The sequence below is a fragment of the Polypterus senegalus genome, chromosome 8 (genome assembly GCF_016835505.1).
Source record: "Polypterus senegalus isolate Bchr_013 chromosome 8, ASM1683550v1, whole genome shotgun sequence".
Taxonomy (NCBI): domain Eukaryota; kingdom Metazoa; phylum Chordata; class Cladistia; order Polypteriformes; family Polypteridae; genus Polypterus; species Polypterus senegalus.
The window spans coordinates 173,350,920-173,378,070 of NC_053161.1; the positions used below are offsets into that span (position 1 = coordinate 173,350,920).

A 27,151-nucleotide genomic window follows, 5' to 3' on the forward strand; every position below is an offset into this window, starting at 1 on the left:
CTCAAATTGAAAAGGCCAGTTTTAAATAGATAATCGTAAAGAGGGGGGTGTTGTAGTGTGGCCGGAGTGGCTCCCGGGTGTTTCGTGATTGCGGGCGGTCCTCGCTTAAGTGCTCAGGTGAGGAGTCGTCCACATCCGTAATTGATGCTGGGAGCTGCTAATCGCCACGCCGGATCCATGTCCCCCTTTATATATAATAGGTATTGTGACCCTTCTCACAAGACCAGGTTAGAACTTCAAAACAGTCAGAAGACCGTAGAAAATGTTACAAAAATTAAAGAGGGACACATTAACACATAAACGATTCTGCAGCAAATGAAGAAAAGTGAGGTTTTAGCAGCACAGCCTGTGGCGTGCTTGAATAAAGAACTGTCCCATCTGAAGGATACCTGGGAAAAGACTGGAATCTCTGAGGATCAGTGTCTGGAAACAACTGAAGTAGTTAATAAACATATTAATGGTCTTTTAAATATGATGACTGCAGAGGAAGAAAAAACGAGAATGGAGGTTAGCTGAGAAGAATGCAGCAGGACACAGAAAGGAGAAAACCGGTGCGTGCGTGTTTGGGAGCAAGTGAGCAAGAGCGTTCTCGATGGCAGCCGAGCAGCGAGCCCTAGTGGGGTGTTTGGCCGGCGTCCAGGGGGCAGTCGGCAGTGGTTGCTCCTGCTGAGCGTTTAGCGAGGAGCGGAAGTGACCAGAAGGAGGAATGGCTCACCACATACGACTGCGGGAGCCTGTGAAAGCCCCAGCGTGAGCCTCCTGGTCGCTGAGGAGCCCAAATCACAGTCTGGTGGAACCCACAGGAGCCAGGGACCGGAAGGCTTCCAGACCAGCAGAAGCATGAGAGGTAAGGTCAGCTGCAGGTAGGGGGACCCCCCCTGGTGGAGCAGGGGAGTCACCATCAGAAGAATGTACCGGGCTTTGTTTTTAAAAGGACAGCTTCGAACCATTGTTTTAACCTCGTTTTTTTAAAGGATTTATTTATTGTGTTTTTAACCTCCACCTTTTCATCTGATTTAATGGATTATTTATTTAAGAACTATTTCAGACACTGCACTATTCATTTGAACAGTTTGCTTCTGTTTTTTTTCAATAAAAGCCCTTTTGAAGTTTTTTGCACCATCCCCTTGCTTCACTGCGTCTCACCGTCCAGCTCATCGGTGACATTACCGACGGTGTTGGGTTCGAGAGCTCTCCATCAGCTGGATGGGGGCATGGAGCTGAACCTGCATCATCACAGGAGCGCGGTGAAGACAGTTATCAACCAGTGGAGAATATCTGGCTGAACAGCGACTCTGCCGTGATCAGGATGTCCCTCCAAGATTGATGAGAGGACAAGGAGAGAACTGGTCAGGCAGGCCACCAAGAGGCCTACAAGCAACATGAAAGGACCTGCAAGATTCCCTGACCACACGTGACAACAATCCGTCGTATTCTTCATATGTCTGGGTGGTGGAGTAGGGAAATAGCAAGACTGAAAGCCTTTTCTCACAAAGGAAAACATCCAAGCCTGGCTAAAGTTTGCAAACAAAGTGGTATACACAGTCTCCGACAACCATATGGAAAAATGGATTAGGGTATAAAGAGACCACAGTGGAACTATTTGGCCAGAATTCCAAAAGGTATGTTTGGCACGAAAGATAACAGCAGCACATCATGAAGAGAACACCATAGCCACAGTGGAGCATGGTGGAGTCAGCATTATGCTGTGGGGCTGCTGTTCTTCAGCTTTAGTGACGGTGGGTGGTATCATGAAGAGCTCCAAGTATCAACCTATTTTGGTACAAAACCTTCAAGGATCTGCTAGGAAGCTGAAGAGGAACTTCACCTTTCAGCATGACAACAACCCAAAGCACACACCAAAATCAGCAAAGAAATGGCTTCATCAAAGGAGGATCAATGTTCTGGAATGGCCCAGTCAGAGCTGCACAGGAGATGCCCTCATAATTTGACAGATCCAGAGGAGTGGGCACAAATTGCCAAGTCCAGATGCGCCAAACTGATAAGACTCTCGTCCAAAAGTGCTGTAATAAAATCAAAAGGGGCTTCAACTGAGTATTAGTTTAGGGTGTGTGTGTGCGCACTAATGACACCAGGTTGTTATTTTTTTTTTTTCCTTTCTTCACTAAACAGTTTGATTTGTTTTCACCTTCTATGTATAGATTGCAATGTTGTAATTAAAGGCGGAATAAGTTCTGACAGGATTGATCTTGTTACACAAAAACTGTGATTTTTGGCAGGGGTGTGTAGACTCTTTATATCCACTGTAGGTAACTTAACATTCCTAATGCGCCTTGGACAGAAGCAAAGGGATGAGTGTGGCAAGTCACATCAAATACAACCTGGTAGGACTCTAAACATCAAGATAGTAAGCAGATTGGTGTCTGGAAAAAGACTCTTAGGCCTCCCTATAAGCCGGAATTTCTTCCAAGTCGTGTACTTCCTTGATGTTCCTTGTGGGCAACTGAGACAACATTATGGATGATGCCACCTCCCCTGTCATGTTCAGGCCTCATGCCCTTTGACCTCTCATGTTTAGACCTGACTTAAGTCCTTGAAACTCCTATTAGATCAGCATTTCACTACAGCTCATGAGGGAGGTCAGACTTGTTCTTTTGTCCTTACACGGTTACAGCTTTCAGGCAGAAGTCCCTCATTCTTGGTTTATATTAGTGTTGCCCAAACTCGGTCCTGGAGACCCCCTGTGGCTGCAGGTTTTTGTTCCACCTAATCGGTGACAACACCTTATAGCACTGATCTCATTTAATTAGCTGGTATTTTTTTTCTTTTATTCGACATTCAAAAAAGCACAGCAGCATGATTTTTACATTTCTAAGACTTTTATAAATATTTCTGCTTTTGCTATAGATTTAAATGCTTAACTCTCATTACCCTTTGCCCTTTCTCTATGCAGTTTTTCCCCCTTCGTTGTATCTTAGTAATGACAACTTAAAACGAGCAGAGCAGACACCCAGGCAAACAACACGGAATAATCAAAGGCTGCAGCTACTTTAGAGTCAGAGCCACTAATTAGTAACTGGATTAATTAAACAATTAGAACAACTTGAAAAGTAGGATGACAATCAAGATGAAAATACTGTTAAAAAGAAAAAAAAATATTATTCCTATATAACTGCTTGATACATTTTAAAATTTTTTTTTAGCAAACTTAGTTTTCCAATTAATATATTGTTCCCTACACACAGAACGTGGGAAATATCAGTTCACTTAATTGGCCCAGGAGTTCAATTTAAAACAGAAGCTGGTTGGAACAAAAACCTGCAGCGACAAGGGGGTCCCCGGGACCGAGTTTGGGAAACACTGGTTTATATGGATTCTGATCTGGCATTCTCCGAGCACATAACAAGATCTTGTCAATCTGACCTGGTAACATGGTAAGCAGAACAGGTTACCAAAGTTTTTCTAAGTACATGCCTTATAATAAGGCATAGTATCACATGTACCCCCATCCTCATCGCAGGAGTTTACAATTTCAGTACTTCCTCCAGTTTATTCCTTCTTGACCCACCAACTTATTCCTGGAGGGCTTCCTCCTTCTCGGCAGTGTGAACTGTCATGTGTCTCTTTAAACTATTCATATGCGCAAATTGTTTGCCACATTCACAACAACAAAATGGCTTCTCTCCTGTGTGAATTTTTTTGTGGTCCCGAAGTCCGCTCCTATACGAAAATGCTTTGCCACATTCAGCACAGCAAAACGGCTTCTCCCCGTGTGAATTCTTGCGTGGCTCCGAAGTCCGCTCTTTCGCAAGAACTGTTTGCCACATTCAGAACAGCCGTGGGCCTTCTTTTCTGCGTGAATTCTTTTGTGGTTCTGGAGACTGCTCAGTTTCAAAAATGTTTTGCCACACTCAGAACAGCCATGTGGCTTCTCTCCTGTGTGGATTTTTTTGTGCCTCTGAAGCTGGTCACTTTGTAAAAACGGTTTGCTACATTCACAACAGACATAGGGCTTCTCTCCCATGTGAATTTGTTTGTGCTTCTGAAGATGGCTACTTTGTGAGAACCGTTTGCCACATTCAGAGCAGAAATACGGCTTCTCCCCTGTGTGAATCCTTCTGTGGCTCTGAAGGTTACTCCTGTAACAGAATTGTTTGCCACACTCGGAACAGCAATACGGTTTCTCACCCGTGTGGATTCTTGCATGTGCCAGGAGGGTGCTCTTCACTGAAAAATGTTGGCCACATTCCACACAGCAATATGGCTTCTGTCCCGTGTGAATTCTAACGTGCCTCCAAAGAGTACTCCTGTCACAGAAGCGTTTGTCACAATCGGGACAGAAGTACGGCTTCTCTCCTGTGTGAATCCTAGAGTGATTCTGGAGAGTACTCCTCTGACAAAACTTTTTGCCACATTCATTACAGCAATATGGCTTCTCTCCGGTGTGAATTCTCATGTGTCTCCCAAGGGTACTCCTGTCACAGAACCGTTTGCCACATTTAGAACAGCAGTGGGGCCTGTCTCCTGCAGGACATTGAAAAGGAAAAAAATTTAAAAGGTTATTTTCAATCCACTACCCTGTTAATGACATTAAGTCGTAATCAACAAGATTATTGGCCACATTTAATTAACTGCATTACAGAACCTGCATCACCTTTGTGTCGTTATACTCTTAAAACATTATTTATAGTGAGATGTGGCTCATATTTCATTCGATTAGTGGAGCTTACAATAAAAAAAACGTGATAATCTTCAGTTCAAGATATTTGTGAAATAAAGTGTTACGCCAAGCAAGCGAAACCCAACTTTAATAATCAGAATGAGACTCCAATATGGACAGCAAAATGGCTCTTTTAAATCACCAATGCAAAAGAGAACAAACAACATAAAAATCGATTGGAACAATCTATTATTATATGTACAAGGTGCAACCGACGCCATTGATGAAATTCAGTAAATCACCGAGCCAACTGCGCTTAAACTGGCTGTATGCAAGCACACAGAGGTAAGCGCTGATGCTGTCAGGCTAGTCTAGTGCAGCGGCCGAGTCCCAGGGACAGTGACGCCGATTCACTAGGGGGCGCCAGTGGTCATGAGCTGGCTGCTCAACAAATGTACGGCTCGGACTGATCAGCTCCGCCTTGCTGGCAAATTGCATGGAGAACAAACTATAGTATAGCCAGTTGCAGCATTCAACGAATGTACGTCACCAAATATACTTGGTTCCAGCGTGCTGGTAAATTGCATTGGGAAATGAATAGTCATGTGAAAATGTAACTACACCCCATGGAAATTCTTGACTTTTTCAACATATTTGAAAAGACAAACATTAGTTCACAGTGAAAACAGTGTCTACAGATAAAGGTGACATACATGAAGAAATGACACATCATATTGACATGATCTCATAATCTAAATTTATAAAAATACAGATTTGTCGCATGGAGAAAGCAAGTACACCCCTATATTTATCACCACTTCAAATCCATAAAATTAAAATCGGGTATTCCAGATTAGGTACCAAAGGTTAGAACCTCCTCAAGGAGTATGCAGGTGGAGCCTGTCTTATTTAAACTGAAGGTCTCGTGTTCTCTTTGCTATTGACATGTGTGGCATCATCATGCCAAGATCTAATGATCTCTCTAAGACCTTCAAAAAGTAAAGGCTGCTGATGGCTAGGAGTGTGGCAATGAATTAAAAAAAAAAATCACCAATTTATTTGAAATCAATCATTACACTATAAGGAAAATAATTTACAGGTGGCAAAGACTTCAGACAACTGCTAATTTGTCCAGGACTACTGTCCAAACAAATTCAGCCCAAGAGCTGACCATTTGATACTATAAGAAGTCTGCAAGTGCCCAAAATTTCATTGCAGGATCTGCAGGTAATTTGTCATAGTGCCTACATCTACAGTCAAAGAAAGATTGCACATATTTGACCTGTATGTGAGGTGTACCAGGGAAAAGCCTTTGCTGTCCAAAAAGAACATTAGAACAAGATTACAATTTGCCGTTGAACATATAGGCAAAGACCAGGCCCTCTGAAACAATGCTGTTGACAGATGAATCAAAGATACTGTTGTTTGGACACAGTAACAGTAGATGTTTGGTCTATTTCAGGAGAAGATCCATACACCAATTGTGAAGCACGGTGGTGGAAATATTATGGTTTAGAGCTGCTTTGCTGCCTCAGGACCTGTGCAACTTGCACACACTGAGTCAGGTCTGAATTCTGCATCATATCAAATAGTGTTTGAGGAGAACATAAGGCTGTCAGTCCGAAAGTTGAAGTTAAACCAGATATAGACCTTTCAACACAGTAATGATTCAAACCATACTAGCAAATCCAGCAAGGATTGGCTCAAAAAGAAGAAATGCTGGGTAATGGACTGGTCTAGTCAAAACCCAGAATTTGATCACATTGAAATGTTCTGGGAGATTTGAGCAGTGCATGCAGGAAAACCCACAAACTTCTTGCAACTGAAGGAATTTTGCATGGTGGAGTGGTCAAAAATTTGAGAGAGTCAATGTCAGGGACTAGTGTGCAAAATGCTTACAAGAAGTCGTACCTTCTAAAGAGGACAATGCCAGCTTCTGAGGCCAAAGGTGTACTTACTTTTTCCCCAGTAGACCGTTGCATCTATTGATATTTTTTGTTGAAAAAATTATTGAAATCTTCCTTGTGTTTTTATTGAAGTATATCACCGTTATTAGTTGGCACCGTTTGTTTGAAGATCCAATGTTTTCCTGTTCAAATATGCTGAAAAAGTCAGTGTTTTTTTTTTGGGTTGTACTTAATTTTTCACAGCACTGTATGTCACTTCCCGGGTCCTCCGTGCGTGGAGTTGGCATGTTCTCCCCGTGTCTGCATGGGTTTCCTCCGGGTACTCTGGTTTCCTCCCACAGTCCAAAGACATACAGGTTAGGTGCATTGGCGATTCTAAATTGTCCCTAGTGTGTGCCCTACAGTGGGCTGGTGCCCTGCCCGGGGTTTGTTTCCTGCCTTGCGCCCTGTGTTGGCTGGGATTGGCTCCAGCAGACCCCGTGACCCTGTAGTTAGGATATAGCGGGTTGGATAATGGATGGATGGAGCACATGCATTTCACATGTGTTCCATGTCTACAAAGATCTACGTAAGTGTAGCATGACAGGAAATGTTGAACACATACCTAAGACAAACTTTTTTCATGTTTTATTACTAACAACAAAATTTTGACATGAAGTGCATAATGTGTGAAGACTGAAGACCAAATATCAAATAAACACTTTCACAAAAGGTACAAATATAACAGAACAAGTGCACTTTTATTCATGACTATAACCGAAGGAAAAGAAATGGGATTAGTGTACTTCATTGTCAGGCCTTCTTTGGTAGTTCAGCAGTAAGAACTGCTGACTCATAACCAAGAGGTTGTGGGTTCGATCCTGGCAACTTCCCAAAATAATGCTACTTGTGCTGATCAACACATTTAAAAAACAAAAGACGCTGATGGTAGAGGTGCGAAGGGATTTAAGGTGGGCTGGGATTATGGGTTTTTTCGTAGGTTTCAGGAATTCTAGTGTTAAGCTACTCAAATTGAAATTTGCTCTGTTTAACTGTATATTTTATTTAACTTGAGTGTTCATGTATATAAATAATGGCTGGCTTCATTACTTCTGTCATAGCATTCCAAGCCTGTACTCAAAGAAGAGCACTATACAAAAAATAAAGAAATTAAAACAAAAAACGAAATCAACTGAATTAACTCCACATTTAATCCTAACCTGTATATTGCACTAGTAGTTTTATTTAACTAATCACAGCAATTTTTACTGTTCTCTCCTTTCCCTTTTGCTAGATGTAGGAAGACCGCACACTATTGCATTGCACAGCATTAAAGTAAAAGTAGGACCCATTCAATTAAACGTTCTGCAACGAGGCGCTCTATCATGGCAAAAATGTTCTTGAAAATTGTAAAACCACACTCCCGTCGGTGTAACCCTAAATAAATTATTGCTACCTAGAGAAGCACACTGGATTTCTAAATTAAATTCCCTGAACCAAACTGGCTTGAATGAATCATTTCATGGGGTGTGTTTCCTTTGATATACAGCCTTGTGGGTTTGCTTTCAGCCCTCCTAAATAGTTCCCCAAACTATTCTATAAGAATTCAGTAATTATTTACTGCGCTGATGCTTATCTTTTTGATCATAGAAGAATTTCATAATTGCAGAATTACGGTATTTGCCATCATTCTCGAGATATTATCAAAAATCCTTTTGAGGGTTCCTCTAGAGTGCCGATCAGCACATCATCATCTCATAACAGGCTTAAGTTTCGAGTTTGTTTTTTATGCCAATTTGTTTTGCTCTCGATGGTCCTGAAGAAACTGTGACACACAGACACTCACACAGCCATCATCGAGATGTTGGTCTTTTTGGTATTGGGGACTCAAAATTGTTGAGATTCGTTGAAAACCAGAGATCGACATTTTTGACGAATCGAAAGCTTTTGCTCCTCTCCCACAGACAATAGGTTATGATGGCGGAGGGAGCAAAGTAAAAATAAAAAAAGGCCGTAATCCACAGCTCGAGGTCACAATGACTTTGGCTACATGAGAGGCTATACCACAAAAAACCCTCCAATATACCAGCCACTAATTCTGCATTTAGTTGGAGTTATTAATGATACTTAAATTAACAAAGGTAAGATGACTTAACAAAAGTTAAAAAGAACAAACAGAGGGAAAAATAGAAGCAAACACTTAAGTTTGTTTTTCTTATATTCTCCTAACAGAATCTAAATTTGATTAAAGGAACTAAACTAGAAATAGTTATCTTTAAACTAAAATGGCTTAATCAACAACTGTTTGAGATGATTGTGAACCCTTTGGAACTCCCTGGGTTTCTGCTTTAATTTCTCCTAACAGTGTGGTCTGAACTTCAGCTACGTCTACGCAACACATAAACGCAACTTTATTATTATTATTTTGTTGTAACTCTACTTTGGTACAGCACTCTTTACCTAACGAGAGGCTTAGGGAGTTTCCACAAATGTATAACTATAGAACATGAAATGGGTAAACTTTACTACATTAACATAGATAACCTCTCCAACTACATCAAAAACAAAGTAAAACACAACAATTCCACAAAATTTACATTTTTTTCCAAAAGAAAAAAAAAACAGGTTCATAATCCCAGACCTAAAAGAGCACATTTTTATTTTATACTTACTTTTTCTAGACTTATTCAAAAGTGGTGGTTGATCTTCCAGAGTCCTGACAGATGAAATTTCCTCAGTACTCATTGTGTCACATTGTAATGATGCGGACTTCATATCAATTAAGTGTCGGCTTTGACGAGAGACTAATCCGGTCACTGCTCCGTCTCGACACCCATCGTTTTCCTTGACATTCTCTACACTTGTACGTTCATACATTTCATTGCTGACACACTCCTCTTTATCCTCTTCTTTAATGTCCATTGACCCCAGTTCACAGTCCTCATCCTTAATGCCCAGACTCACCTGGTTAGGGTGGACAGGCTCACACTCACAGTCCTCTTCTTTAACATTTATGGTCCTTTTCGCCATGATATTCATGTCAGCCTCACAAGGTTTCCTCCATCATATCCATCGAGATGTTACAGTAAATGACAGTTTTTTCTCTCTCTCTGTGGGGGAAAAAAACAAGAGATTTAATACCATTCAGATGTAAAATGAAAAATCAAGTCAAAGTTCAGAGCGTGCTGAAAGTAGCTCATTACTCTCCATGTACAACAACCAGAAATAAAACAAACTTAGAAAGTGCGGAGTGAAACTCAAACAGGCTAGAAAAAGATTGCAGATTTGTACATCAGCAGTATTCATTATTCTGATTAATGTTGGGGTCTTGGAATTATGTCTTCAGTTATGTTGAGGAATGTTTCTACAAGTAGGGTCAGAGGATTGTGTTAAAAAACTAATGACTGTCAGGAAGGGGAAGATGAAAGAGGAGATTAACTTAGATAGACAGACAGACAGATATGAAATGCACTACATGAGAGAGAGAGAGAGAGAGAGAGATAGAGAGAATTTGGTGTAGTCGGCAGGATTAGACAGACTGGACAAATAAGTAAAATAAAATGTGAGTATAAATATTAAATGTGTCACAAACCTGTATGTATGTATTTAATTATTTCATAATTTATTTCAGTAACACCACACACACACACACACATATTATATATATATATATATATATATATATATATATATATATATATATATATATATACATACAGTGGTGTGAAAACTATTTGCCCCTTCCTGATTTCTCATTCTTTTGCATGTTTGTCACACAAAATGTTTCTGATCATCAAACACATTTAACCATTAGTCAAATATAACACAAGTAAACACAAAATGCAGTTTTTAAATGATGGTTTTATTATTTAGGAGAAAAAATCCAAACCTACATGGCCCTGTGTGAAAAAGTAATTGCCCCTGAACCTAATAACTGGTTGGGCCACCCTTAGCAGCAATAACTGCAATCAAGCTGCTTATATAACTTGCAATGAGTCTTTACCGCTCTGGAGGAATTTTGGCCCACTCATCTCTGCAGAATTGTTGTAATTCAGCTTTATTTGAGGGTTTTCTAGCATGAAGCGCCTTTTTAAGGTCATGCCATAGCATCTCAATTGATTCAGGTCAGGACTTTGACTAGGCCACTCCAAAGTCTTAATTTTGTTTTTCTTCAGCCATTCAGAGGTGGATTTGCTGGTGTGTTTTGGGTCATTGTCCTGTTGCAGCACCCAAGATCGCTTCAGCTTGAGTTGATCGAACAGATGGCGGACATTCTCCTCCTTTTGGTAGACAGTAGAATTCATGGTTCCATCTATCACAGCAAGCCTTCCAGGTCCTGAAGCAGCAAACAACCCCAGACCATCACACTACCACCACCATATTTTACTGTTGGTATGATGTTCTTTTCTGAAATGCTGTGTTCCTTTTACGCCAGATGTAACGGGACATTTGCCTTCCAAAAAGTTCAACTTTTGTCTCATCAGTCCACAAGGTATTTTCCCAAAAAGTCTTGGCAATCATTGAGATGTTTCTTAGCAAAATTGAGACGAGCCCTAATGTTCTTTTGCTTAACAGTGGTTTGGCGCCTTGGAAATCTGCCATGCAGGCCGTTTTTGCCCAGTCTCTTTCTTATGGTGGAGTCGTGAACACTGACCTTAATTGAGGCAAGTGAGGCCTGCAGTTCTTTAGACGTTGTCCTGGGGTCTTGTGACCTCTCGGATGAGTCGCCTCTGCGCCTTGGGGTAATTTTGGTCAGCCGGCCACTCCTGGGAAGGTTCACCACTGTTCCATGTTTTTGCCATTTGTGGATAATGGCTCTCACTGTGGTTCGCTGGAGTCCTAAAGCTTTAGAAATGGTAGGTTTGGATTTTTTTTCTCCCTAAATAATAAAAACCATCATTTAAAAACTGCATTTTGTGTTTACTTGTGTTATGTTTGACTAATGGTTAAATGTGTTTGATGATCAGAAACATTTTGTGTGACAAACATACAAAAGAATAAGAAATCAGGGAGGGGGCAAATAGTTTTTCACACCACTGTATATACAGTATATATATATACACAGTATATATATATATATATATATATATATATATATATATATATATATATATATATATATATATATATAATAAATCCTGAAATGAAAACTGTCACTTTCACTCATCAAAGTTGAGAGGGTGGGTTCTATAGAGTCTAGCTTTTTAATTGGCAGTACAGTGCATATAAAATGTTCAGCCATCAAGTGCCACATTTACAGCAGACACTCCTAATGATGAATTTAGACATTTCTGAATTGAGGTGGCCACATCACACAGCAATGATGGGCTACTTTTCCTTGCACTTTTATTCGAGGCGCACAGTCACACCTTTGAACATGTGCGAGAGCCAAAGGTTTCCCAAGTCAAGCATAGCGCGTTTATCCATTCTGCGGACAATTCACCAATCAATAAACAGGAGCAATCTGAATGAAACAACGTGCAATGTGCTCCTCGGTATATGGAGACAAGCAAGGATGCCCCTGTGCCCGTTGCGATGTTCAACTTCAATTTGCAACTTCTGGGTGCATACCGTCCATACCCCTTCACTCAGTCACCTCATCAGGATGGTGGTGTACAGTATCGAACAGCATGTCTTCATGGTGCAAACCTATCGGGTCACCAATTCATTTAAGAGATGTCAGAATCAACTGAATGATTGTCAGTTAATGGAAGGTTATTTCCAGGAAAACTGAGCAACGTGTCACACATCAGCAAGGAGCATGGCAGAAATGGAGTCCTTTTTTGGCAACAGGGGCTTTGGCCACCACAGTTGCTAGATCTGACACCGCCAGACTTCTTCCTTTGTGGTCTGCTCTATCTATCGAAACAAGCCTTGCACTGTGGAAGATTTAAAGAAAAACATCCAACGTGAGATTGCTGCTATTCTCCACCTGAGGCGCTTGCCAATATGTTGAGGAACATGGAGCCATGTCTAAAATGTGTCTGTCAGAAAACAAAAACCACTTCCAGCATGGCATGTAATGCAATCGATTACACATAAATGAAGATATACACTCACCTAAAGGATTATTAGGACCACCATACTAATACGGTGTTTGACCCCCTTTCGCCTTCAGAACTGCCTTAATTCTACGTGGCATTGATTCAACAAGGTGCTGAAAGCATTCTTTAGAAATGTTGGCCCATATTGATAGGATAGCATCTTGCAGTTGATGGAGATTTGTGGGATGCACATCCAGGGCATGAAGCTCCCTGTTCCACCACATCCCAAAGATGCTCTATTGGGTTGAGATCTGGTGACTGTGGGGCCATTTTAGTACAGTGAACTCATTGTCATGTTCAAGAAACCAATTTGAAATGATTCGAGCTTTGTGACATGGTGCATTATCCTGCTGGAAGTAGCCATCAGAGGATGGGTACATGGTGGTCATGAAGGGATGGACATGGTCAGAAACAATGCTCAGGTAGCCCGTGGCATTTAAACGATGCCCAATTGGCACTAAGGGGCCTAAAGTGTGCCAAGAAAACATCCCCCACACCATTACACCACCACCACCAGCCTGCACAGTGGTAACAAGGCATGATGGATCCATGTTTTCATTCTGTTTACGCCAAATTCTGACTCTACCATTTGAATGTCTCAACAGAAATCGAGACTCATCAGACCAGGCAACATTTTTCCAGTCTTCAACTGTCCAATTTTGGTGAGCTCGTGCAAATTGTAGCCTCTTTTTCTTATTTCTAATGGAGATGAGTGGTACCCGGTGGGGTCTTCTGCTGTTGTAGCCCATCCGCCTCAAGGTTGTGTGGGTTGTGGCTTCACAAATGCTTTGCTGCATACCTCGGTTGTAACGAGTGGTTATTTCAGTCAAAGTTGCTCTTCTATCAGCTTGAATCAGTCGGCCCATTCTCCTCTGACCTCTAGCATCAACGTGGCATTTTTGCCCACAGGACTGCTGCATACTGGATGTTTTTCGTTTTCACACCATTCTTTGTAAACCCTAGAAATGGTTGTGCGTGAAAATCCCAGTAACTGAGCAGATTGCGAAATACTCAGACCCCTAAATGCATTGAAGCAACTGCCATGTGATTGGTTGATTAGATAATTGCATTAATGAGAAATTGAACAGGTGTTCGTAATAATCCTTTAGGTGAGTGTAGAGCAGATTTGTTTCATTCAGATTGCTTCATCCTAACAGGAGTTACAACAGAATATTCGGGGCCTCTTTTGAGAGAATCTCCCTGCATAAAGAAATAAGTATTTAAAAATGTACTTATTCCATGGCTAAGTTTATTATTTAAGCTTGCGTATACTTTTTGTTTTTATTTAATTTACTTTGCATATTTATTCATTTATTTTTGTACACCATCAAAATTGATATGAAATTAAGTAATTAAGATGTGACTGAAGTGTACGCTTACAGTTTTAATTTAAGGCACTTAACAAAAATATTGTATGAGCCATTTAGAAAAGACAGCCATTTTTATACTGTACATACTCCCCCATTTCCCGGGGCTCAAAAGTATTTGAACAAACTAATTAATATAAATATACAGTAATGATTATTTTCAATATTTCGTTGAAAATCCTTTATAGTCAATGACTGCCTTGAAGTCTGAACCCCTGGCCATCTCCAAATGCTGGCTTTGCCAGGGCTTTACTGTCGCGGTCTTTAGTGCTGCTTGTTCGTTGGACTTTCTGCCTTCAGTTTTGTCTTCAGCAAGTGAACTGCCACCAGCAGACCCCCGTGACCTTGTAGTTAGGATATAGTGAGTTGGATAATGGATGTGTATGTATATATATATATATATATATATATATATGTGTGTGTGTGTGTGTATATACAGTCGACCCTTGATATACGACCGGCCTGACATGCAAACAACTTGATTTACAACCAAAATTTGTTTTGATTTACGACCTGAATGCGGTCACGTGTATCCGCTTGTGAGATTGTAAACAAACAGCCGAGCGTTCGTAGAGCCGTCACTTGGAGCCCAAATACATGTGTTTGTGGACGTAATCTCGGTCAGTGCAGTGATTTATGTATATATATAATTCACTAAGACTATGGCAAGCAAGACGCATAATTGCTAAGGAAGGAAGAGAAGATAACGAAGGTAAAGAAAGCGATTGTTAAGGGATGTTAGCTAGCGGGCTGGCACGGCACATGATGATGTCATCAGGCTGAGTCAGCACCGGCTTGCTTTGGAGTGTATTATTACAGCAGTTCACAACACGACTTGCTTTGAACTGAGTGCTCGACTACTGTCATTATTAACTTGAGAAACAGCGATCACAATTGAAACGAAGAAGGAAATTGTGCGGAAATATGAGAGTGGTGTTCGTGTGACCGATCTCGCTAATATATACAGCATGTCGAAATCCACCATCTTGACAATTTTACAAAGAAAAGATTTGCATAAGGAGGCTCCTTCTAAACAGTAACCACCTTCCGTTTCATTCTCCTCTTCCTCCCTTCCTGCAGCCCAAAGATGTCAAATTAAATGGTGAGTACAGTATGAAATTGTTGTTTCTGGTAGGCTAGGCACTTTTTATAACTTTTTGGTTAGTACATTAGAAACATTATTGGTGTTTTGGTAAATTATGCACATTATACAACCCTTTTTTATTATGAAAAGGTTAAGTAAGTGTTGCTGTAGGAGGTTCGGAGCGCATTATGGGTATTTCCATTATTTCTTATGGGAAAAATAGTCTTGACTTACAACCAACTTGAGTTACAACCAGCCCTCGCAAACGAATTGAGTTCATAAGTCAAGGGTCCACTGTATGTGTGTGTGTATACATACATATATATACATATACATATACATACATACATATACACACACAAACCGGATTCCAAAAAAGTTGGGACACTATACAAATCGTGAATAAAAACTGAGTGCAATGATGTGGAGGTGCCAACTTCTAATATTTTATTCAGAATAGAACATAAATCACGGAACAAAAGTTTAAACTGAGAAAATGTATCATTTTAAGGGAAAAATATGTTGATTCAGAATTTCATGGTGTCAACAAATCCCAAAAAAGTTGGGACAAGGCCATTTTCACCACTGTGTGGCATCTCCCCTTCTTCTTACAACACTCAACAGACGTCTGGGGACCGAGGAGACCAGTTTCTCAAGTTTAGAAATAGGAATGCTCTCCCATTCTTGTCTAATACAGGCCTCTAACTGTTCAATCGTCTTGGGCCTTCTTTGTCGACCTTCCTCTTTATGATGCCAAATGTTCTCTATAGGTGAAAGATCTGGACTGCAGACTGGCCATTTCAGTACCCGGATCCTTCTCCTACGCAGCCATGATGTTGTGATTGATGCAGAATGTGGTCTGGCATTATCTTGTTGAAAAATGCAGGGTCTTCCCTGAAAGAGATGACGTCTGGATGGGAGCATATGTTGTTCTAGAACCTGAATATATTTTTCTGCATTGATGGTGCCTTTCCAGACATGCAAGCTGCCCATGCCACACGCACTCATGCAACCCCATACCATCAGAGATGCAGGCTTCTGAACTGAGCGTTGATAACAACTTGGGTTGTCCTTGTCCTCTTTGGTCCGGATGACATGGCGTCCCAGATTTCCAAAAGAACTTGAATCGTGACTCGCCTGACCACAGAACAGTCTTCCATTTTGCCACACTCCATTTTAAATGATCCCTGGCCCAGTGACAACGCCTGAGCTTGTGGATCTTGCTTAGAAATGGCTTCTTCTTTGCACTGTAGAGTTTCAGCTGGCAAGGCGGATGGCACGGTGGATTGTGTTCACTGACAATGGTTTCTGGAAGTATTCCTGAGCCCATTCTGTGATTTCCTTTACAGTAGCATTCCTGTTTGTGGTGCAGTGTCGTTTAAGGGCCGGAGATCACGGGCATCCAGTATGGTTTTACGGCCTTGACCCTTACGCACAGAGATTGTTCCAGATTCTCTGAATCTTCGGATGATGTTATGCACAGTTGATGATGATAGATGCAAAGTCTTTGCAATTTTTCGCTGGGTAACACCTTTCTGATATTGCTCCACTATCTTTCTGCAACATTGTGGGAATTGGTGATCCTCTACCCATCTTGGCTTCTGAGAGACACTGCCACTCTGAGAAGCTCTTTTATACCCAATCATGTTGCCAATTGACCTAATTAGTGTTTATTGGTCTTCCAGCTCTTCGTTATGCTCAAATTTACTTTTTCCAGCCTCTTATTGCTACTTGTCCCAACTTTTTGGGATTTGTTGACACCGTGAAATTTTGAATCAACATATTTTTCCTTTAAAATGATACATTTACTCGGATTAAACGTTTGATCTGTCATCTACGTTCTATTACAAATAAAATATTGACATTTGCCATCTCCACATCATTGCATTCAGTTTTTATTCACAATTTGATTAGTGTCCCAACTTTTTTGGAATCCAGTTTGTATATATATACAGTGGTGTGAAAAACTATTTGCCCCCTTCCTGATTTCTTATTCTTTTGCATGTTTGTCACACAAAATGTTTCTGATCATCAAACACATTTAACCATTAGTCAAATATAACACAAGTAAACACAAAATGCAGTTTTTAAATGATGGTTTTTATTATTTAGGGAGAAAAAAAATCCAAACCTACATGGCCCTGTGTGAAAAAGTAATTGCCCCCTTGTTAAAAATCACCTAACTGTGGTGTATCACACCTGAGTTCAATTTCCGTAGCCACCCCCAGGCCTGATTACTGCCACACCTGTTTCAATCAAGAAATCACTTAAATAGGAGCTGCCTGACACAGAGAAGTAGACCAAAAGCACCTCAAAAGCTAGACATCATGCCAAGATCCAAAGAAATTCAGGAACAAATGAGAACAGAAGTAATTGAGATCTATCAGTCTGGTAAAGGTTATAAAGCCATTTCTAAAGCTTTGGGACTCCAGCGAACCACAGTGAGAGCCATTATCCACAAATGTCAAAAACATGGAACAGTGGTGAACCTTCCCAGGAGTGGCCGGCCGACCAAAATTACCCCAAGAGCGCAGAGACGACTCATCCAAGAGGTCACAAAAGACCCCAGGACAACGTCTAAAGAACTGCAGGCCTCACTTGCCTCAACTAAGGTCAGTGTTCACGACTCCACCATAAAGAAGAGACTGGGCAAAAATGGCCTGCATGGCAGATTTCCAAGACGAAAACCACTGTTAAGCAAAAAGAACATTAGGGCTCGTCTCAATTTTGCTAAGAAACATCTCAACGATTCTCAAGACATTTGGGAAAATACCTTGTGGACTGATGAGACAAAAGTTGAACTTTTTGGAAGGCAAATGTCCCGTTACATCTGGCGTAAAAGGAACACAGCATTTCAGAAAAAGAACATCATACCAACAGTAAAATATGGTGGTGGTAGTGTGATGGTCTGGGGTTGTTTTGCTGCTTCAGGACCTGGAAGGCTTGCTGTGATAGATGGAACCATGAATTCTACTGTCTACCAAAAATCCTTAGGAAGAATGTCCGGCCATCTGTTCATCAACTCAAGCTGAAGCGATCTTGGGTGCTGCAACAGGACAATGACCCAAAACACACCAGCAAATCCACCTCTGAATGGCTGAAGAAAAACAAAATGAAGACTTTGGAGTGGCCTAGTCAAAGTCCTGACCTGAATCCAATTGAGATGCTCTGGCATGACCTTAAAAAGGTGGTTCATGCTAGAAAACCCTCAAATAAAGCTGAATTACAACAATTCTACAAAGGTGAGTGGGCCAAATTTCCTGCAGAGCTGTAAAAGACTCATTGCAAATATGTTGATTCAGAATTTCATGGTGTCAACAAATCCCCAAAAAGTTGGGACAAGGCCATTTTCACCACTGTGTGGCATCTCCCCTTCTTCTTACAACACTCAACAGACGTCTGGGGACCGAGGAGACCAGTTTCTCAAGTTTAGAAATAGGAATGCTCTCCCATTCTTGTCTAATACAGGCCTCTAACTGTTCAATCGTCTTGGGCCTTCTTTGTCGACCTTCCTCTTTATGATGCCAAATGTTCTCTATAGGTGAAAGATCTGGACTGCAGACTGGCCATTTCAGTACCCGGATCCTTCTCCTACGCAGCCATGATGTTGTGATTGATGCAGAATGTGGTCTGGCATTATCTTGTTGAAAAATGCAGGGTCTTCCCTGAAAGAGATGACGTCTGGATGGGAGCATATGTTGTTCTAGAACCTGAATATATTTTTCTGCATTGATGGTGCCTTTCCAGACATGCAAGCTGCCCATGCCACACGCACTCATGCAACCCCATACCATCAGAGATGCAGGCTTCTGAACTGAGCGTTGATAACAACTTGGGTTGTCCTTGTCCTCTTTGGTCCGGATGACATGGCGCCCCAGATTTCCAAAAGAACTTGAATCGTGACTCGCCTGACCACAGAACAGTCTTCCATTTTGCCACACTCCATTTTAAATGATCCCTGGCCCAGTGACAACGCCTGAGCTTGTGGATCTTGCTTAGAAATGGCTTCTTCTTTGCACTGTAGAGTTTCAGCTGGCAACGGCGGATGGCGGTGGATTGTGTTCACTGACAATGGTTTCTGGAAGTATTCCTGAGCCCATTCTGTGATTTCCTTTACAGTAGCATTCCTGTTTGTGGTGCAGTGTCGTTTAAGGGCCCGGAGATCACGGGCATCCAGTATGGTTTTACGGCCTTGACCCTTACGACAGAGATTGTTCCAGATTCTCTGAATCTTCGGATGATGTTATGCACAGTTGATGATGATAGATGCAAAGTCTTTGCAATTTTTCGCTGGGTAACACCTTTCTGATATTGCTCCACTATCTTTCTGCGCAACATTGTGGGAATTGGTGATCCTCTACCCATCTTGGCTTCTGAGAGACACTGCCACTCTGAGAAGCTCTTTTTATACCCAATCATGTTGCCAATTGACCTAATTAGTGTTTATTGGTCTTCCAGCTCTTCGTTATGCTCAAATTTACTTTTTCCAGCCTCTTATTGCTACTTGTCCCAACTTTTTGGGATTTGTTGACACCGTGAAATTTTGAATCAACATATTTTTCCTTTAAAATGATACATTTACTCGGATTAAACGCAAAAGATCTGTCATCTACGCTCTATTACAAATAAAATATTGACATTTGCCATCTCCACATCATTGCATTCAGTTTTTATTCACAATTTGTTTAGTGTCCCAACTTTTTCTTGAATCCAGTTTGTATATATATATATATATATAGGTCCGGGGTGGGGGGGGTTTGGTGAGGTTGTTGGGAGTAAAGTCTTGTTTATTAAGAATAAGTTCTTCTTAAGTTTGCATATGCTGGATTTATGTCCAAGTGTATGTCCTGTTGATTTAGTATGCTTATAGATCAATGACAGTGCGTCCTTTCTTCTGACGCCGTATGCGGTGTTCCTGTATACGTGTTGCGATTCTTTTTGAAGTTTGTCCTATATGTCTACCGCTGAGCACGAATTGCATGGAATGCTGTATACTGCGTTTAGTGTTTCTGCTGTCGATTTCTTGTTTTTGGCATTAAAGAGGACCGTACGCAGATTGTTCATGGGTTTGTGTGCTATTCTGACTCCTGACTTGGCCAGGATGCGTGCAGCACCTTCAGACACCTTGTGGTGATAAGGGAGTGAGTGCCAGGTGGGGTGGGGGTTATGATTCGAGTCAATTGTTTGTTGAGTTTTTTGGCGTCTTCTGTGTAGGCTTCGATTAATGAATGTTTTCGAGTATCCGTTTGAAGTGAAAAGGTGGAAGAGATAGCGTCTCTCTTTCATTTTTGTCTCCTTCGTATTACAATGGGTGTGGACTCTTCTGAATAGAGTTTTAACACAGCTCCATTTATGAGATATCGGGTGGTTGCTGGCGAAGTGTAATATCTTGTCTGCATAGCATTCTTTACGGTAAACACTAGTAGTCAGGGTGGCGTCATTACTTCTTTCAATGTAGATGTCTAGGAAGCTGATGTGTCGGTTAATTTCTTTCTCCATTGTGAATTGGATTGCCGGGAATATTGAGTTGATGTGCTTGTAGAATTCATTCAGCTGATCATTTTTTATTATGACGAATGTGTCGTCCACATAGCGTATCCAGATTTTGGGTGTGAACTGAATAGAGCCATGTTTTCAAATCGTTGCATTACCAGTTCTGCTTGAAGTCCTGATAACGGCGATCCCATTGGCATGCCTTCTTTCTGAGTATAGTATTTGCCGTTAAAATGAAAGTGAGTTTTTTGGCAGAGTGATATTAGGTGTAGTATGTCTTTAATCGATAGCTTAGTTCTTGTTTCTATAGTGGGGTCACTTTCCAGTTTCATTAAAAGTGTTTCTGTGGCTAGATGAATCGGTATCATGGTGTATAGCGACACAACATCAAAAGAGACCATGATTTCATCCTCGGCGACGGATAAATCTTTTAAGCGTTGTAATGCCAACTCAGCGCTGTTCACAGAATAGTCTGAATCAAAAGTTAGATGTTTGAGTAATTGGAAAAGTCTTTTTGATAAGTTATAGGATGGTCCGCCTATATATACATATATATATATATATATATATACACATACTAGGGGGCTTTGCCCCCTGCTCACTTCACTTGCCAACCCCCGTGTTTGGTTTTCCGGATACGCACTTGTAAGATTTTTTTTTCTTTGAATTGTTTCTTTTTCATTTGTTTCACTTTTATTTCAGAACTTGTGTAAAAACAATATTTGGAATCTTTTGAGTCCCAATATGCTGAATCTTTTTAATGAGGTCAGGGAGACTTGTGTTTAATGACTTTGTACCATAATTCAGGATAGCTTTCTCTGTTTGGAATTTCAGCACAGACAAAACGATCGACATCATCAGCAGTTAATTTTTTTTTTTTACAAAGTAACCCATAAATGCATGTGAAGTAAACCACATTTTTGGAATTCTCTTGACTTAAACTTCAAAGCCTTACAATATTTACATACTTCTGACATATCCCCTGTGTCCATATATTCGATCTCTACTCGCCTTTTCATCATTTCTCCGAGTAATCATTTCTCTTTCTTTGCGCTAATGCGATGTTTATTTTCTTTGTTTTGACAAAGTCATTTTTTTTTCTACTTATATATTCTGATCTTGCTCTGTATGTGTTTCGCGCCTAGGTTTTTTTTTGGAGTTTTTTTGAATACCAGTTTTCATTTTCTCTAACCTGCTCTGCATGTGTTTGTCCCCCTTGTTTTTTAACCTCTTTATGATGTTTTACTTTGTTTTCTACTCTGTCTTTTATTTCTGCCCTCGCTTTGTCCTGCTTTTTTTTCCAATGACTACTGGTCCATGGTGATTATTTTCCCTTTTTCCAAGTAATAATTTTCATTTGTTTGTGCTGCTGTGATCTTTACTTTCTTATTTTCCGACTTTCATATTCTAACTTTCTCTGCATGTGTATCGCGCCAACTTTTTTTTTTTGAGCCTTTCGAATTCCACGGCTTTCATAATCTCTAACCTGCTCTGTATGTGTATAGCGCCAACGTTTGTGAACATCCTTATGAAGTTCTACTTTGTCAGTTACTCTGTCTTTTAATTCTGAGCCCAATTGGACGTGCTTTTTTTTCAGTTCAACTTGTTCCGGGCTGATAATTGCTCTCCTCATTTTCTGAATTTGCACCTCAATTATTCTTTTTCTTTTTTGTCTCTCCAACGCTTTTGAGTCTCTTTTCTCCACGCTGCTTTCTTCTTTGCTTAGTCATCAACGTTTCATTTATAACTTATTGTCCTTATATACTGTACTTTATATGCGCCGAGAGCCCTGGATCTGTGTGTGCTCAAACTCGTTGTCTTATTTGATATTGATTGTAAGTAGGATGTGTCTTGCAAGAATCTCATGTTCTACGTCATCGCGAGACGATCCCGGGTCAATCTTCTGGCACAAAGTCTCATGTTTAAGGTCCCTGCGAGACGCTCTGTGGCCAATCTCTTTCTTGTGGTTTCTTTTAAGTGTCTTGCATGATGTTAACGTGAAGATCACGTCTCAACACCCTAGTGTTTCTCTCCAGATTTTTTTTTTTATAATAGAGATATTATATATATTGTCACACATGGGCGATTAGGAGGCAGTCAAAGAGCCTAAAGGTGAGTAAAACATTGCGAGATAAGGGGTTGTCACGTGGTACTTACCTGAACTCTTTTCTCTCATCAACAGAAAACAAGAAGAAATCAAATGCCACAACTTCTAGGTTCCAAAATGGCCGTGATGACGTCACTTCCGGCCACCTTTGAGAACGTCACTTCCGGCACCCACAAAACACCTCACTTCCGGTTCCTGTTGCCACATCACCACCTTGCCAACCATTTCCTGTCACATGTTTTTCTCTTGCTATATAACCGCCATTTTGTAAACAGTTCATTGTGTTTTTCAAAGAGTCTGAATCAATTCTTTTCTTATTGTCTGACGACAATATACGGGGATGGTCCCCAAATCTTTATTTTGTATTTTGTGAAGTTTATTGGATCACTATATATATATATATATATATATATATATATATAAATATATATATATATATATATATATATAGATATATAGATATAGAGAGAGATAGATAGATAGATAGATAGATAGATAGATAGATAGATAGATAGATAGATAGATAGATAGATAGATAGATAGATAGATAGATAGATAGATAGATAGATAGATAGATCATTCACACACACACACAGCTTTTTTACATGACTATATGCTCTCTAACTTAGACTTAGCAAGTTTGAAAATGTTGGGCACTACTAAAGGTGATGTCCAAACTTTGTTAGTTAATATTTCATTTATAGTTCCACTATCAACATAACAGGGGAATAAGAGTGGTGCACTAGAATCTTCTCTCACTATATATTTTATTAGCTCTCTGCTCGTACCCAGTAAGCTCTAATCCACAGTCATGGCCTCCAGTTCCTGTAGTTTGTTTCTCTCTTTGACTAACCTAAAGCTCAAAGCTTGACTCCTCACTGCTCTTTCACTAACCCGACCAAATAACAACTCTGTGATCATCGTTGAACGGGACACCATAGACTTAATTCGAGAAAGGAAGGCAGAAATCAGAGCGCTGTGTGTGCCGGCACTTCAAGTTCAGCCATCTCAGGACACGACTGAAGGATTATATGTCAAGGAGTGAATAAGAGGAGTGGCGGCGTGTCTGAGTGTTTTGAAATAAAGATGGGACTCGATAAGGAGAAGTGAACCAGAGACACCAATGAATAGCAAAGACCCCTGGTGCACAGTGGGAATCACATGAGCAAAGTTCAGGGCCTGCTGATGGACACAAACCCACGGCTTGCCTCAGACTCAAGTCATGTGCTGCACTTAACTCTGCCTGAAGCGAATGGAGAGTCACATGCAGAGAGTGGCATTCCCATATCCCGAGTGCTTTCCCTCTTTCTGTTGGTGATGGGAGGGATTCTTTCTCAAGTTTCTCGTAAACACTTGACATCAGCCTTTCGTGTCGTGTTCTGTCCTGGAAGAGGCTGAATGTGAAGCCAGCACCAGTTTAGGCTATGTCACTGCGCGACCCATGTAGGTGCAGGCTCTAAGCGGGTGCCAGGGTGCACAAGTGTGTTTCGCTCTGCAGTTAATTGAAGCACTGCAGAGGTGGGTAGATTGGTCAGGTGATGCCATGGAGGGAACGGCTCCTCATACCTGCACTTTATAAATTAAATCTGCTGCCTAATTAAGAGCCTGCATGGGCCAAGGGAAAAAAAAAAAGATGGGGCGAGAAAGAACAGAAACAGGGTGAGGAGAGAGAGAGCGAGAATCAGTGGGGAGAGAAGTCAGGCCAGCCAGCTAGTGGGGGAAAGGCAGTAGGATCAAGGGCCCTGTGAAGGAGCAATGGAGTAGCGTTCCAGGGGCCGGTTCGCACCACTGATCATTGGTGTGGAGTGGGTGTGAGCACGGTGGAGTCTTCCCTAGGGACCCGAGGTATGACTGCAGGACTGTGAAGGAAGACAGGAGGACAAGTGACCCTGAATGAAGCCGTGTGAGGCAGTGAAGACCACAGCTGTTGGGGTCTCTGCCAGGGCCGGATTAAGGTGGGTGCTATTGATGCTGCAGCATTAGGCCCATTCCTGTAATAGGCCCAGATGAAAACAGACGAGAATTATTTTCCAGAAGCTGAACAGTTTTCCTTTGCTATATTAACCTCAAAATAATTCTTAGAATGAAATTTGGAGCCCGACTTTCGAACGCCTAGACACAGCGCTACTTATTATACAGTTACTATTGTTCTTTGCGCTGTGACGTAACTAACGTCGTTGTGTTTATTGTTAACTGAAGATTTTAAGTTAATGCTATCAGTTTTACGTTAAACAGTTTACTTAGCTTAGCTGCGTTTTTTGCAGTATCCTGGGGATTCTTGCCACTTTATTATTGTTCGGTAAGTGCCACGTAGTAAATTTTTCACCTTGAAAGTTAGTTATACAGTAAAAATCGATGGCTATTTAAATAGTTATCTGTAATGGTAAAACTAAAAGCCCACCCGCGGGCCCGGCATGGATGTTTAGAATTTTTTAAATCCTTGACAGGATTCTGGTCTATTATGAAATTTAAATCGTGGACAAATTTTTTACCCTCAAGTGCCTGAACGGAGTCACTTTGACCCAATGCCTCTGCAAATTCATTTTTTCTCACTCTGTTTTGTGAATTGTGCAATTTTGTGTATTTCATTGTTAGGTTTTCTGCATTAAGTGCACTTTTCAGACAATTGCTATTGAATGTTGATGTTACATAGTTTGATGATCTCGAGTTGTTGCGATACTACGTCGTTATTATTATTATTCGTGTTCAATAAAGGCTGGTTGGTTGCATTACAAGCAATTAAGGCTCTTTGGTCGGTCTGAGTGCGCCTGTACGGCGAGTGTCGAATGCACCAATGGCGAGACAAAATAGACCTTTTTTTGTGCTGCACCATCAGGCCCAATTTCGTCTTAATCCGTCCCTGGTCTCTACCGGTTGACAGCAATCGCTGATGGAGTTGTGCTGGGTTTGTCTGACTGCACATTAAGGACCCGATGGCTGTGTTGTCCTCGTTTTTCATTTCTTGTTTTAAATCTGGATTTTAACTCATTGGTATCACTTTGGCATTTATTTATTGACACTTGGAAGCACTGCACTTTTGAACACTGTTTTGATTTGTTTTAATAAAAGCACTTTTGCACCTACTCCTCTGGTCATGACTGTCGACTGTGTCGGGTTCAAACAAGAGTAGCTGCATGGAGCCGACCCACGCTTTCACAGTCTTACCTGGCCCATTTCTCTAGAGATTTTATTACTTTTGTTTTTAGGTCAGAAAGCAAACAAGATGACATTTGAGTTAATTTTTAAGTATTGTTATTCATAAAAATAAACACCTTAGAATGACTCCTATTTTTTCAATTTGCTTAAATGACTAATTAAATATTTTTCTACCTTGAAGTATATGCAGAAAAAGTGCTGAAAGATTACGAAATGTAATTAAGAAATACATTTTAACAAATATTTGGTCATTCCTTTGCTCTTATGTAATTTACGACTTAGATTTCTGTGTCTGCAGTGGGCTGGCACCCTGCCCGGGGTTTGTTTTCCTGCCTTGCGCCCTGTGTTGGATGGGATTGGCTCCAGCAGACCCCCGTGACCCTGTAGTTAGGATATAGCGGGATGAATAATGGATGGAAGGATTTCTGTGTTGTTTATATTCATTTTTATTCTTGCGTTTTATATAAGTAACGTCCTTATGATTCAGATGGTTAATTTTATTGAAAGATTTGCTTAATTGGTTGTATAATATGGCAGTAAATAAATATAAAAAAAAGTGTTTTTGTGGACTCCAACAGCCGTTTGTGACGCCCTTATAGGGGGAGATGGGTCCAGCAGAAAGACCTCCGGAGCGCCTTGATGCAGTAGGTCCGCTGGACAGCCAATTGGATTGCAGCCCGAGTGTATTGTAATTAGGGAAAGTTAAACGACGACTCTCGTTCACATGCACGCGCGCTTGTACACGCGCTCAGTTTGGTTTACATTTATCTGCACGCGTCCGCCCTTTTTTTCAGTCTTCGCTCTCCCATGATATGAATGACAAGGAAACCTCTGTTGCAAAGTGACGTAGATGTGCTATAAAAGTGTTATCTATATGAACATTTTATTTTACTCTAAGACAGAAATCCCGCCCTTAACTGAAAGTATGTAGAGATTCAAGTCACAATCTAAGGTCAGAAGCTTATCATGTTTGCTGCATCAGTTATACCAACATCTTTCCACAATTTGTTCTATTTCATCGTAAGTCCAGTTTCTCTGCGACATAATACGACACCGAATTGTTATTAACATTAAAAAGTAATTCGTTTGTACACGCTGCGAGAATATGTAGCTGGCTGTATGGGAAGAAGTAGCCTGCCAGACCGCCCGTTCGCCTCAGACTGAATGAAACCTCACAGAGTGGCGTCCCCAAACCCCGAGCACTTACCATTTGTCTGTTAGTTTCTCGGTGATGGACCTCTTTCTAAAGTCGTTGTCACTTCAACTTCACTTGTAAATAGCTGTCAATCTTACGTACTGCCAGAGAAAGTCCGCAGCACTGCTTGGGTGTCTGTCGCCCGTGATGACGACACACGGCACTTCACAGAGAAAGCGGCGGCGCGCAGGCTCACGA

General features: G+C 40.9%; 1 protein-coding gene across 1 annotated transcript; it reads right to left on the bottom strand.

Moving 5' to 3' along the window:
• Window positions 1-3,253: 3,253 nt before the first annotated feature.
• Window positions 3,254-27,091, bottom strand: LOC120533428 (zinc finger protein 501-like). Its single transcript, XM_039760310.1, has 3 exons — window positions 26,966-27,091; window positions 9,180-9,617; window positions 3,254-4,485 (listed from the first exon to the last, which is right to left on the bottom strand). Exons 2-3 carry the CDS (start codon window positions 9,544-9,546, stop codon window positions 3,596-3,598), a joined length of 1,257 nt encoding a protein of 418 aa, XP_039616244.1. The 5' UTR covers window positions 9,547-9,617; window positions 26,966-27,091; the 3' UTR covers window positions 3,254-3,595.
• Window positions 27,092-27,151: the final 60 nt, after the last annotated feature.

Excerpts from the sequence above, each read along its gene's own strand:
- LOC120533428 (XM_039760310.1), bottom strand. The coding sequence starts at position 9,546 with ATGAATATCATGGCGAAAAGGACCATAAATGTTAAAGAAGAGGACTGT. Across the intron at positions 4,486-9,179 it reads TTTGAATAAGTCTAGAAAAA|GAGACAGGCCCCACTGCTGT; the intron begins GTAAGTATAAAA and ends AATGTCCTGCAG.